The sequence below is a fragment of the Hemitrygon akajei genome, chromosome 12, assembly GCF_048418815.1.
Source record: "Hemitrygon akajei chromosome 12, sHemAka1.3, whole genome shotgun sequence".
Classification (NCBI taxonomy): domain Eukaryota; kingdom Metazoa; phylum Chordata; class Chondrichthyes; order Myliobatiformes; family Dasyatidae; genus Hemitrygon; species Hemitrygon akajei.
The window spans coordinates 54,709,641-54,724,944 of record NC_133135.1 but is presented as its reverse complement, the minus strand read 5'-3'; the positions used below and the strand labels follow the sequence as shown (position 1 = coordinate 54,724,944).

Below are 15,304 nucleotides of genomic sequence, written 5' to 3'. Positions count from 1 at the left end.
AGGCAGCAACGTAGTCTGCATCTAGGCCCAGTCCAGCTTCACTGACACACTGGACAACCTTACTGGCCCCCAATCAACAAGCAGCTCCCTGATGGGGTAGACGACAGCACCTGAAGCACTTGGAGCCCAGCACCATCTTGCGATTGTAATAAAAAACACATTTAACAAAGAAAAAATGCACCTTTGGTTGGCCCCTCAGAGGCCAATGTGTCTGAATGCATTGCCATCTTACTTAGGGTTTATCAACGTTACACATTTTAAAATTGGAGGATCTAAGTATTGAACCAAAGAATAAGAACTAAACCACAATCATCCAGGCTGATTGGGGTACGAGAAGTTAAAAATAGTGATTAGGTTATAGCAAATATGAGTTAAATACATTTCATTTGTGATTTAAAGGGATGGCCTAGAGAGTTAAAGTGTATCACACTTTAAAACACTGGAGAAAGAATCAGTAATTGGTTAGTTTTGTTATTTTGATATTTGGGGGGGGGGGGTCATATTTATTCCTAGCAAGGGGTGGAAAATAACTCCAGCTTGGTTAGATAAGCATGAGAAAAGTGCAGGTGATGTCAATTTTGATTAAACTCAACAGTACAAAATAATTAAAAATTATTCAAAACAGTCAGCCACACTTGTATGAACTATTTATATAGTATGGAACGGAACAATTTAGGACATTTCACTTTAGGACACAACACAAATTGATAACTTTATTGGATATATGCAACATAATTAACACTCTTACAGTGACGATAACAACTCCATATTGAAAAATATATCACTGATGAATTCCATATGATTAAAATACAACTCTTCAAATTAAATTTTGGATCTGCATTACATAAATTCTGTATTTAATTGTTGCAGCTCCTGAGGGAACATGTTAAGGAACTGGAGCTGCAGCACGATGACCTTTGGCTCATACTGGAAAATGAGGAGGTGATAGATAGGTGCTACGGGGAGGTAGTCAACCCTAAGAAGCAGGACGCAGATACCTGGGTGATTGTCAGGAGAGAGGAGAGGGAAAGGAAATGAATGGCCAGTGCAGAGTAACCCTGCTTTGGATACCTTTGGAGGAGATAACGGACTGGGGTGGGGGGGGGGGGGGGGTGGAACCGCAGCAACTGGGTCTCTGGCGCTGAGGATAGACAAAGGAAAATCTGTTGATGTTGTGTACTTTCAGAAGGTCTTTGACAAGGTGCCACACATGAGACTGCTTAACAAGCTATGAAATTACAGGAAGGATTGTAGCATGGATAAAGCAGTGGCCAATTGGCAGGAAGCAAAGAATAGGAATAAAGAGAGCCTTTTCTTGTTGGCTGCCGGTGACTAGTGGTGTTCCACAAGGGTTGGTGTTGGGATCACTTCTTTCTACATCTTATGTTAATGATTTAGATGATGGAATTGATGGCTTTGTGGCCAAGTTTGTGGACGTTATGAATATAAGTGGAAGGGCAGGTAATGTAGAAACACAAAAGGCTGCAGAAGGACTTAGACAAATTAGGAGAATGGGCAAAAATGAGGCAGATGGAATACTATGGTGGGAAGTATTGGTTATACACTTTGGTAGAAAGAACGAATGCATAGACTATTTTCTAAACAGAGAGAAAATTCAAAATCTGAGGTGCAAAGGGACTTGCGGGTCCTCTGCAGGATTCCCTAAATGTTAACTTGCAGGTTGAGTTGATGGTGAGGAAGGCGAATGCAATGTTAACATACATTTCCAGAGAACTAGAATATAAAAGCAAGGATGTAATGCTGAGGCTTTAGAAGGCACTGGTGAAGCCTCATTTGGAGTATTATGAACAGTTTTGGACCACTGATTGAACAATGGATGTGTGACATTGGAGAGGGTTCGGGGAGGTTCACAAAAATGACTCTGGAAATAAAAGGTTTATTGTATGAGGAGCGATCGATGGCTCTGGGCCTTTACTTGCTGGAATTTTGAAGAATGGGGTGGGGAGGGATCTCATTTAAACCTATTGAATGTTGAATGTCCTAGACAGAGTGGACATGAAGAAAATGATCCCTATAGTGGGGGAAGGTTCGAATCAGAGGGCACAGTCTCAGAATTAAGGAACGACCATGGAGATGGAGATGAGGAGGTATTTCATTAGCAAGGGCTGTGAATCTTGGAATTTGTTGCCACAGGTGGCTACGGAGGCCAGGTCATTGCACATTTATGGCATAGGGTGATAGGCTCTTGATTAGTCAAGGCATGAAAGGTTATGAGGAGAAGACAGGAGAATGGGGTTGAAAGGGGAAATGGATCAGCCACGATGAAATGGTGGAGCAGTCTAATTTTGCTCCTATGTCTTATGGTCTATGGTCTTAATTATATGTCATTGATTTCTGAATTATATAATAAAAATAATTACCACATTAACTACAACACTATATGTGCAAATATTTAATACTGCCTTTAAATTCTACGGTTATCATATGCATATATATTGGTAACTTTTACAAAGAGAATATTGTTTAGATACTTCTGAATGCAGTTAGTCAGCATTTCTGTATTAGACATCGAAGCATATAATCATTCTTATAAAACTTCCTTATCCATTTTGATGCTGCTGTCTTCTTCCCAAGTACAAAATTCCTATTTCAAATGAGCTATTATTTGACACAAGACAGAGGTTCTCTGTAATTTCCTGGCTGTCCATTAGCTATGCAGCTACCTAATAAGTAAATAAACTTTAGAAGAATGATTAAGGCAAAATCGGTATATAAAAAGATGGGAACCATACATAGGGTGAATGCTTTCCTGGAGAAACAGAATGTTGCTTATCTCATGTTTCGTATCATTGATGCTGTAAGTCAGTTTTTCATTGCATCTGTACATATGATAATAAACTTGACTGACTGTTAAAAAAAAGGTTTAAAGGGCATTGGTTTAAGGTGAGGGAGGAAATATTTAAAATGGCCTTGAGGGGTAACTTCCTGCAGAGAATGGGGAACATATAGAATGAGCAGCCCAAGGAACTGGTAAAGGCAGGTATAGTAAAATATTTAAAAGATACTTGGACAGATGAATAGATAGGGGTTCCCAACCTGGGGTCCACGGACACCTTGCTTAATGGTGTTGGTCCATGGTATAAAAAAGGTTGGGAACTCCAGGTTTGGAGAAATATGGGCAAATATGAGCAAATGGGACTAGGTTAGATCAGCATTTTGGTTGGCATGAATCAATCCAAAGGACCTGTTTCTATGCTCCATTACTCCATAATGCTATAACAGCACAGTAAAAAGAAAGGGAAAGAAAAGTATTATCACTGGTTAAATCAGGATCAAAGCTCCAGAATAAATGAGCCAAATATGGTGTTCTTACACCAGTACACATAAATCAGTGAACTTGGCACAAACATGTGATTAAATTCTGAGATTAAATTTTGATTAAAATCAAACGTGAACTTTTTAATTCTTTTTGCTGCATTCTTTTTCTTTTCTCGACATTCTTGTTCAGGTCTAAATTGGCAATAATACCTCACGGAACCGAAGCCAATTGTTATTATGCTGAATCCTTAACTTTTTAACTACGTACTCCAATTCTTCCGCTCTTTCCAAAAACTCCTGTCAATCCATTCATTTAGCTAATTCCTTTTAGGAAGTTATTATTAATTCTGTTTCCCTTTCCAGCAATGTACATTCGATCATTACATTTGCAAATGTTCTCTCCAGCTCCTCTGTTTTTTTTAAATAAATGTTCTTATATTACAGATAAACTGAGTGGAACTACCTGTAGAATCCATATGCAATAGGCTGTTGCATCTCCACTGTGCCAACCATCAAATGTAATGAGAGGTAAACGATTTATAAGGAATATTTACAAACTTTAGATTCATTCATCCAGCAGCTCAGATAAAACAAATAAAGTTTTTCTCAAAATTTATAAGAGTTGGTTTATATGCACAGTCTAAAGGCAACAGGGGGTTCAAATTTTCCTCATCCTGCCGTCAATCAGGTTGTAAGGCATTGATTTATGGTTGTTCGTTCAAATGGACCCTTGTTTCAGCTGTTACTGGAATCTCTTTCAAACCCTCTACCGAGCAATTAGTAACAGCATTGGCCACCTGATGTGCCTTCCTTAATAGGATTGTTCGGAGTAGCAAATAAACCCAGGGGTCAAGGATCTGATTTAATGAAGCTAGTCTAATTGCTGTGAGGAGAGAATTGCAACCACTTTGCGGCTCAGTGCTGGAGATCGATGACGCGGCTGATGAAATGGAGCAGCCCGCAGGCGAACTTTCCATGTAGTTCATTTTCAGCATCAATACCTGAGGAAGATATGATTAAAAGATATTAATCAAAAGCAAAAGTTTGTGATACAAAACATTATATACATAGATATTTATATATAGAGTGCCTTGACAAAGTATTCAGCTTCCCCAACAATTTTCACATTTTACTGCCTCATTTTCTAAATTTAAAATACATTGAAGTTGGATTTTTGAGCTAATCTACAAAACATGTCAAATCAAAAGAAAAATTCCAAAACCTGTCAACCATTTACTAAGAATTAAAAACCAAAATTGTGAGGCAAAGAACGTATTCATTCCTATGTTAACTTTCCTCAGGTGCAATATACTGTATCACCTTACCAACTCACCCAATTTGTTGATGTAGAAAACTGGAGGATCACCTGCTTTCAATGTATTCATAAGAATAAATACATCCTCTCTCTGTAAGGTCCAACAATATGGTAGATTTTCAACAGACCAAACCAAAATGAAGACAAAAGAACATTCAGGACAAGTCAGGGAAATGATAATAGAGAAGTACGAATTTGGGGAAGGATACAAGACCATCTCAAAGGCACTGAACATATGCTGGAGCTCAGTGCAGTCCATAGTGAAAACGCGGAAAGAATATTAAACCACAGACACACTATCTAGGTCAGGTTGCCCTTCTAAACTTAATTGCCAGAGAAGAATGGCACTTGTAAGAGAGGCTACTGTGACACCAACAGTCACTGAATGAACTGTAGAAGTCCGTGGCTGCAACTGGAGATGAAGTTCATGACTCCACAATCTCTGAGGCTTTGCAAAAAAATGCTGTTTTAAGGAAGAGTGGCAAGGAAGAACCCCTGGCTAAAAATAAAACATATCCTTGCTTGTAAAGACTTCCCACACTGTAAAGACGAGACTAAAGTGGAACTTTTTGGCCTCAACACTAAGCGGTACATGTGGCGTAAATAATACCGTGCATCAGCCAGATAACACTAACACTACTTACTGTAAAAGATGACGGAGATTGCATCATGCTCAGGGAATGCTTTTCAGCAGCTGGAACTGGAAATATGGTCAGAATTGGTGGGAAAATGAATGTTGCTAAATACAGAGATATCCTGGATAAAAGCCTGCTAGCCTCTGCCAGAAAGCTTAAACTGGGTAGGAAAGTTTCAGCTGCACAATGACCCAAAACCCAAAGCACACTGCCAGAGCAACTATGGAGTGGCTTCAAGTGAAGAAAATTGATGTCCTTGAGTGGCCCAGTCAGAGTTTTGACCTTAGCCCGATCGAATAGCTCCGGTAAGACCTCAAGATTGCAGTCCACTGCCACTCCCCAACTAACCTGGCACAGTTTCAGCAATTTTGCAAGAATGGGCAAATCTTGCTCCAAAATGTTGTGTAAAGCTAATAGCGACTTATCCAAAAAGCTGTTATAGCTGCGAGAGGAGGTTCTAATAAGTAGTGAGCAAAGAAGGAGGAATACTTTTGAAGTGCTGACATTTTAGTTTAGAATTTTTAGTTTTCCTGCTTTACAATTGTTCCTCTTTTTTGGAGTCTACTGTGAAAAAAAGGTGCAAGTGAATAAAAATTCTCAGTTAAATTGATCAAAATCCTTGATTGTAATACTCATGTATGTGAACAAAGGGTTGGGAGTTGAATACTTTTGCAAGGCACAGCATAGCTTCAAATATTTCCTGAATAATCTACTGATCTGAGTGTGATTTGTGATGAGGATAATGTCTCTACCGTATTTTACAACACCACTGTAAGAATCTCAAACTTCCCACCAATGGCTGTATATTTCAGGAAGGAAGAAAGTATATAGAAACAAGTTTCTGCAAAGCATTTTAAGCTCATCTAAATAAACTGATATTCAGAAGAGATAAAGTTTAGTGTCTGGAGCATCTTTAAAGTTAGATTTGGTTGCATTGCTCAGTGAAAGAAGCAGCTGGGTGTAAGTATCATTATTGGTCATACTGATTTTAGTAAACTGAACTCCTAGTGATGAGTTTCACTTTATACTAAATGAGTTTCATTAAGACAGGAATTAGTTAGTGAAGAAACATATAAACGTGGATGACATTCTGTGAAATTACAGCTCTGGGTGGTGGAGGGATGTTGAGGGTAGAACAGTTGTCTCAGTTTTACAATCCAGACTTGACCTACTTCAGGTGCTGTCTGTGTTCAGTTGCACATTCTCCTGCAACTGCTTGGTTGCTCCAGTTTCCTCCAGTCTCCTAAAGATGTGCTGACTATTAGGTTAGTTGGTTACTGTAAGTTGCCCCTTATGTTACTGGCCTACAAGCTACTCTCCCTCACATGCCCACTGACATCCCCTGATTCTCCAACTTCAGAGGGATGTTAGTGGGCATGCAAGGGAAAGTAGGTTAAAGGGAAATAAGTGGAGAATTCAGATTGATTGGATTGTACTGACATGCAGAATCGATTCAAAGCTCTTTTTCTATATTATTATAAGGGAGTACAAGTAAGAGGACCTGAGTGCAGTGAAATATGCCAGGCTCACTCTACCATTTGGGAATGACACAATAACTCAGCTAGTGGAGCTGCTGCCTTGTAGCTCGAACAACCTGGTTTCAAACCTGACAACCAATGATATCTGTGTAATTTCCCTAGTCCTCCAGTTTTCTTCCCCATTCCAGAGATATGCAGGTTGATATGCTAATTAACCCAAATGGTAGATCTGGGGGAGTTGATGGGAAAGTGGGGAGAAGAATGGGATCAGTGTTAGATAAGTCAAACGGTTAATTGATAATTGGCGCAGATCTGGTAAACCAAATGGCCCGTGTCTGTTCTGCATGAATTAAAGCCCTCCATGGGCTTTCACAATGAACCACTGTGAGATGATGTAGTTCATTTTAGTCTTTCCACTCAAAAGTATTTTTCACACAGCAATAGTAGGATACATCCTTAAAAATGTACTTTCTTCTACACCACTCCACTCTAAATGTTAATGTTTTGCATGGAAATGTAGACCCCAAGCTTTAATGTTATGTTTCATGATTTTGTATTTACGGCCATTTGCTCTCTTTTAAGTTAAAACCAATATTCACCAATAAAGTTAACAGTAGTCTATATACCCTAACTATCAAATGTCCCCTTAGCAGAATAAATAGCAAATGTTCCTTCAGCTTTTTCTTGAACTGTGACTTCTCCAAGAGGTTAAAATTCCCACAATATCAATTAGTGTCTAAGATTGGGCACAGCATTTGAGATTTGAAAACTGTCCACTCTGATCATGATGTCTTGGGATATCTTCTATTTTAGTTATGTCTTTCAATATTCAATAGACGTTCTTGATTGCTATTTTGCAATAATTCGATATGTTCAGTGAAAATCTACCAGGATTCACAAGTCATTCTGTGCTTATCCAAAGTTGTATCAGCACCATTCATAAACTTTGTTCATGGCTTATATTTCCTTTCTACATCCAGTTATTTGCAATTTAGTGCATTAATTTTTTTCTACCAATTATTGGCCTACATATTTATTTTGTTATTCTCAATATAGTTTTAAGATGCTTGTTCCATCCTCACAACATTTTTGCGCTATTTGCTCTGTGTTTCCAAACTTATTACTTTAGGATAATGAATCATCTTGGCAAAGTGAAAATATTACACACCCAACTGGGCAGACTGATTTATTTATTTTAAGCTACGCAAAATCAATAAGAGAAACCATTTCCCAGAAAGCTTATCCTTCAGATGGGAAGAAATAAATACGTTATCAAAAAGCAATTATAATCATACAAAAAGGCCTCACTGATATTATAAAGGCCAAGATAAAGTGGAAGATAATTTAAACAGAATATAGCATCAAAAGTATTTTCAAGTTCTCTTGAACCAATGATGGACAAGCAGCATCCAGAAAAGACCAATTTTCTAATTATTCATTCATAACCAGGAGGAAGGCTTCCAGCTGAGGATTCTTAATATATAAATGAGCTAAAAACAAAATTAGAAATCTTCTGAGGCTCAAAATAGACTAACAAAATCAATAGGACAATTCAATGTGTGACTCCCAATCAAAACATAATTTACCAGAAGCCAGAAATGACAACCATATATTCTCTACAAAGCTGTTGACTTTTTCTTTGGCACACATACAAAATGCTGGAGGAACTCAGCAGGCCAGGCAGCATCTATGGAAAAGAGTAAACAGTTGATGTTTCGGGCTGAGACCCTTCATCGGGACTGGAGGTAAAAGATGAGATGGGAGTAGGCAGGTGGGGGAGGGGAGAAAAGGGTATAAGTTAGTAGGTGGTAGGTGAAACTGGGAGGGTGAGAGATGAAGTAAAGAGCTGGTAAATCTACTGTTAAAGAGATAAAGGGATGGAGAAGGAGAATCTGATAGGAGAGGAAAGACGGCCATGGAATAAAGGGAAGGAGGAGGAGCATCAGAGGGAGGTAATGGGCAGGTAAGGAGATAAATTGAGAGAAGAAAATAGGAATGGGGAATGATAAAGCAGAGGGGTGTGGGGCAATTACCAGAAGTTCAAGAAATCAATGCTCATGCCAGCAGGTTGGAGGCTACCCAGACGGAATATAAGATGTTGCTCCTCCACCTGAGTGTGGCCTCATCGCAACAGTAGAGGAGGCCATGGACTAACATGTCTGAATGGGAACGGGAAGTAGAATTAAAATGGTGGCCACCGGGGATCACCCTTTTTCTGGCAGACGGAGTGTAGGTGCTCGGTGAAGCAATCTCCCGATCTATGTCGTGTCCTATTGATATAAAAGAGGCCACACCGGGAGCACTGGATACAGTAGGTAATCCCAACAGAACTGTTGCCTCTCTTGGAAGGACTATCTGGGACCCTGAATGGTAGTGAGGAAGGAGGTGTAGGAGCAGGTGTAGTTTTTTTCTTTGTGCTTTTTCTTTCTCTGTTCTTTTGTCTTCATTAGGATTAAAATAAATCACTATTGGGTGTTTATTATCACCGGCATGTGACATGAAATTTGTTAACTGAGCAGCAGCAGTTCAATGCAATACATAATCTAGCAGAAAGAGAAAAAATAATAATAAATTGAAGTATAATAAACAAGTAAATCAATTACGTATATTGAATAGATTTTAAAATGTGCAAAAACAGAAATACTGTATACTGTATTAAAAAAAGTGAGGTAGCGTCCAAAGATTCAATGTCCATTTAGGAATCGGATGGCAGATGGGAAGAAGCTGTTCCTGAATTGCTGTGTGTGAGCCTTCAGGCTTCTGTACCTCCTACCTGATGGTAACGGTATGAAAACGGCATGCGCTGGGTGCTGGAGGTCCTTAATAATGGACACTGTCTTTCACCACTCCCTAAAGATGTCCTGGGTACTTTGTAGGCTAGTGTCCAAGATGGAGCTCACTAGATTTATAACCTTCTGCAGCTTCTTTTGGTCCTGTGCAGTAGCCCCTCCATACCAGACAGTGATGCAGCCTGTCAGAATGCTCTCTACGGTACAAATATAGAAGTTTTTGAGTGTATTTGTTGACATGCCAAATCTCTTCAAACTCCTAATAAATTATAACAGCTGTCTTGCCTTCTTGATAACTACATCAATATGTTGGGACCAGGTTAGATCCTCAGAGATCCTGACACCCAGGAACTTGAAGCTGCTCTTAGATACCCCATCCCAAAAATTTCTCTTCTGGAAACTTAATGTTACACAAGAACTAGTGAATGATTGTTTAGATTTGTATAGACGAATCTCTAGGGAGGGAATTAGAAGTTGCAACTTTCAATTGTGAAGAGTGCTACGAACTGACCCGTGAAAGAAAGTAAAAATAAATTATTTGTGCTCTGAGTTGGTCAGGTGTGTAAAGTGTTAATTCCCACGGATATCTAATGGATTCACAGCTTTTCTGTATTTCCATCATTAGCTTAGCTTAAAAAATAGAGAGCTAATAATCTAAGCGTACAAATGGCATAAAATAATCATTAATATACTGTATTTAGGAAGATACAAAGGGACACAGGAGGACAAAATGGTGCCTGAAACAATAGAAAATTGAGTTCAAAATGGAGGTTTAACCTTTTTCTAATCTAAGTTAGAGAAAGATAGTTTAGAAAAATTTATTTTCAGTAAAATATGCAGCACCTTGGAATTTCAATTTAGAAATTCAGATCAGAATCAGGCTTGCCATTGTTTTCTTACTGTATATGGTGTGAAATTTGTTGTTTTGTGACAATTGTACATGAATACAAAAAAATGACTCTAAATTACCGAATAAATAGTACAAAAAATGTTATAATAAAGTAGTGTTCGTGAGTTCATGGACCATTCAGAAGTCTGATGACAGAGGTGAAGAAGCTGTTGATGAATCATTGTGCATGGGTCTTCAGGCTCTTGTGTCTCACACTGAAGGTAGTATTGAGAAGAGGACATTGCAAGTTGATCATAAAAGTGGCATCAAAGATTTATCATATCAGTACTTACTCTTTCAACATCAACAAGGTATAACATCAAATTATAGATTTCACACAATTGCATAGTCACACACCACTGCATGAAAAACAAAGTAACTATGCAATTAGCAAAATACTTGATTTAGTGAGATGAAGGTTAATTTGCATCTAATTCCAACCATCACTAAACCCTTTGCCAGCAAAATATATTGATATTAATTGGTTTTGACTTTAAAGTTACACTTTCTTGACCAAGCCATATCAATTCCTATGAAGTTAATTAATCTCAGTCAAATCAACCTTCTCATCTGGAAAAGCCAAGGCCAGTTTTTGTAATTGCTCAACCTAATAGATGAAACCCTGATAATATGTGGTGAGTCTGCATATATTCAATGCCAATATGTCCCAAGATAGTCTTAAGAATTACAATATCTCAAGCATATATAATTTCATTCGCTTTTGATCTAGCCCTGCAATACTTTTATTACTTTATGGACCTAATCACATCTACATTAATCAGCAAACACATTTACTTGAGGAACATACCAAGAGCTTTGGTATCGTGTCTTCTTCACCAGACCACAGATCGGTTTACAACAAGTTTTCGTTTGAATAAGAACGATAGCCAGAAAAAGGCAGACCACTGGCATCTATTTCAAAGGGTCGCCCACACCAACCTACTATCTGAGTGACGGCCCATCTCCTTGCCCACCCGCCCTACTTCTTCTCGGTGCGGAAGGCCGCAGATTCCGATCACTCCCGCCTGCACAGCTCGATTTGTACAGATAACCGATAAGGGGCTGTGACAGAATATATCGAGACTTGCTGGCGGCATCGGGTGGTGCGCCGGGCCGTCGAAGCTTGCCTGAATAACTATTCAAAAGAATGAATTCTTAAACAAAACTATTTGAATCTCATCTACAATCTTAACGCCGAACAAATAACTTAAAATAGTAAATAAAATAAAATAAGGGAAGTATTCATCTGTAAGCGACCCGATTTAAGTGCGAATATCTGGAAGCCCAAGACGTCCAGGACCGAGCACTGGCCGGCCGGCATATGGTCACAGCTATTCGCCTTGTAAATTGCCTTTCCCTTCCCAAATTACGCCCGACTTGCTGAGTAGCTCCCGCATCCGAAATCTAAAGCTTCCTTTTAGATTAACTTAGTAAAGCGTCTGCGAACAAAATAACACTGTAAAAATATCCTTACATCCACGTTATCTAACTATCCTCAGAAACTATTACCTGTTGGTCTAATTTTGACTTCGATCCATCTAATTCAAGGTGCCGTAACTAATCCTTGCGGGAGCACGTGACAGGTTCTAGGGTAAATAATTTGCTCCTGAATCCCCTCTATCTTGCATTAGTCTCTATCTTGAATAAATATCCCCTGTCTTTTCCATCAAGTCCTTTCAAAATCTTAATATTTTGTAGCTCACGACTCATCTATTCGTTGTTAGATGACAGAGCGGCCCTCCGTACCCCTCTACAGACAGGCACAGCGTGGTAGCTCCAGTAACTTCCAGAACAATTACTCGGAGTTGGATCTGCATGAACCCAAAGGGGACACATACACTCGGTACCTAATAAAGCGACCCCTGACTGTACGTTCGTGTCTTCTGCTGCTCTATAGCCCATCCACCTTAAGTTTCAGCACGTCATGCGTACAGAGATGCTCCGCTGGTGCAACGCGTTTGAGCTCCTGTCGCCTTCCCGCCAGCTTGAACCATTAACAAGGTGTTTTCGCCCCCAGAACTGCAGCTCACTGGACTTATATTTTGTTTTTCGAACCATTCTCTGTAAACTCTAAGAGACTGTTAAGTGTCAAAATCCCAGGAGATCAGTCGTTGCTGAGGTACCCTAACCACCCCGTCTGGCACCAACGGCCAAAATCTCTTGGATTACATTTCTTCCCAGCCGTGAGGCTTGGTAACAACAGCTGAACCTGTCGTTCATGTTCGCTACTTTTACGCATGAAGTTACTGCCACGTGATTGGCTGATTAAATATTTGCATTAATGAACAGGTGTACAGGTGCACCTAATACAGTAGCCACTGAATGTATTTAGGAGCGTAAATCACATCAACGTGACAAGTCCGAAGATGATGAAGATATTACACTTCTAGGTGTGTTTATCGATTGTGTGCTTTTGATGACTTGATATTTACAAGGCTGTTATCACCCCTCCCGCCCAACACACACACACACACACACATCAACATTTTATGTTCGCATGCTTCATTTATTCAAAGTCTTCAGTCTAATCTTGCTGATGTGCGGATGGGACAAAAGTTCGTTTCTGTACCGCACATGCCGCCACAATAACGTCGCATCCAAAATGACCTATCGAGAAGAACTGAAATGCAAACTTCATTTTGATAACCGGCGAATAACTAAGCTGAAAAATATCACTTCCTTTCAAGACCACATTATCTACAAAGGACATTCTGCAAAAGTGAATTTGGTTGATATTAAGACACAGGATGGGCCAATTGGCCCAATCCTGCTCCTTTGATCTTAAGGTTGGCAATCCCGGCAGCCGGTGTTGGCTAGACCTCGCCCACTTCTGAACACTAATACAAATTGTTCTGATTACTGTAAGATATTTTCAATGAGGGTTCAATTTACTCACCAGGAGAGGGGACCAGCAAACAGTGAGCACGCACATGATCCCCAACAGCTGGATCAGAGTCTCCACTGCGATTCTTTCCCACTGCTTATTGGAGGACGGCACCTTCTTCCTGCAGCGAACGACCAGACCCCGGATCGTGGCGACATTGCAGGCCAGTGTGGCCAGCAAGGAAATGATGCCCAGCACGGTGAACGCCGAAGCAAAGAAGTTGATGCCCGAGGCAGGCTTTCCAATATTGATGAAACACCAAGTACCCGGCCATTGTAGGGAGTATTTCCCAACGCCGACGACCGGCAGCATGGCAAAGATCACCACGGCGACCCAGATGGAAAGCACCACCAGCTTGGTGAGCCTGGTGGACACGTGGTTGGAATAATAGTGGGGTGCATAGATGGCCAACGTCCTCTCAATCGCCATAGCATTAGCTAAAAGTAAGGGGCAAAGCCCAAACATAGTCATGCATGCGCCGAAATAAGCGCACAAATTACCCGATGAGTCCACTCTGTCCCACTGCCGGTTGGCTAGATACACTGAAATGACGACGGGACTAATGAGAAGTTTGCCGGTCAGGTCGGTTAGAGCCAGGGCTCCAATGATTATCAAGAAGGACTTCTTCTTCCTGTTCCCCTTCTTGTGATAGGAACTGTAAGCTAGGAGCAAGGCAAGCGTGTTGCCCACGATGCCGGTGACCATCATGGTGACCGGGAAGGCGATAGACACCGAAGTACATTGTTCGGACCCTGTCACGGAATCGTTGCTGCGCTCCCCGGAGCTGAGGGTAGTGTTGCTCCACATCCCGAGCTCCCCACAGGTCCACTGGCTGCGATGAGTACAGATGTGCGGGGCAAGGCAAGATCATCACCGCGTGGAGGGGCTGAGCATACGAGACATTTTCACAGTCTGCTTTATTCCTGTCGGCGAGCAGTACGGTTTAAGTCTGGCAGTTCCCCAACCAATGAATTTAGTATTTGTTTCAGGGTTGCTTACGGCGAAGGGGCGTGCTCACCAACCACGCCAATCGTGTCTCGATTGATCAGAGATCAGACCAGACATCTCTAGTTGGAGGAGTTGGGGGAAGGGAGGGCTGGGTTAGATCAAAATAGTATATATACATATATATTACATAGATATACACACATATATTACACGCACATCAGTTTCGAAGTGTGAAGAGCTTCGAAATTATTTCTTTAAAATGCATTTACGAGTTTAAAATCAGAATAATCATAAACAGTAACACGCTGTATAAACCCCGGTAGATGGTTCTGTAACATTCCTGACGCATCTCGCTTTTGGTTATTATAATATCTGGTGCTTTCTGATACAGTAGTCCTTTGGCGCATAGTTTGCGATTCTAAGCATGGAGATGATTGCTTGGGTCCCGCTGTTGTGATTGCAGTGCCACAATGCACTGATTAAAGAAGGAAAAAATACCCGAAGGACTTTTTAGATTTTGTCCAATATAGACGAAAGCGGAACGTGCGGCATTTACTTCGGTGAAAAGTCGAGGTCGGTCGATGATGCTCGTTCTTTTATCAGATAAAACTGCCCACCAAAATTTTGGTAAATTGTTTTATTATTGTTACATCTACCGAGATACAGCGCAAAAAAACCTTCTCTTGCATACCGTTCATCCTGATCAATGCAATACGAGGTGCATTGAGGTAGAGCGAAGTAAAACAATAATAGAGAATTAAGTGCTACAGTACTGTACAGTGAGGTGTAAAGTCACAACTAAGCAGACTGTGGGATCAAGAGCTCATCCTCATGTTCTTGGGAATCTTCAATAGTCTTACAGCAGCGGGATGGAAGCTGTCTTTGATCCTCGTGCACGTGCTTTCCGCCATTTGTATCTTCTGCCGAATGGGAGTGGGAAGAGGTGAGGAACAAGAGAGAACCTGCAGGTGCTGGAAATCGAAGCAACACACAGGCAGAGTGCCGGGGGAGCTCAGCAGGCCAGGCGAGTACAATCGAGGTTTCGAGCCGAGACCCTTTATCAGGACAGAATGTCCCGGGTGGATGG

The 15,304-nt window shown here is 40.6% G+C and overlaps 1 protein-coding gene across 1 annotated transcript; it reads right to left on the bottom strand.

Moving 5' to 3' along the window:
* Positions 1-686: 686 nt before the first annotated feature.
* On the bottom strand, positions 687-14,216 carry ptger3 (prostaglandin E receptor 3 (subtype EP3)). The gene is made up of 2 exons (XM_073063111.1): positions 13,282-14,216; positions 687-4,280 (listed from the first exon to the last, which is right to left on the bottom strand). Exons 1-2 carry the CDS (start codon positions 14,074-14,076, stop codon positions 3,984-3,986), a joined length of 1,092 nt encoding a protein of 363 aa, XP_072919212.1. The 5' UTR covers positions 14,077-14,216; the 3' UTR covers positions 687-3,983.
* Positions 14,217-15,304: the final 1,088 nt, after the last annotated feature.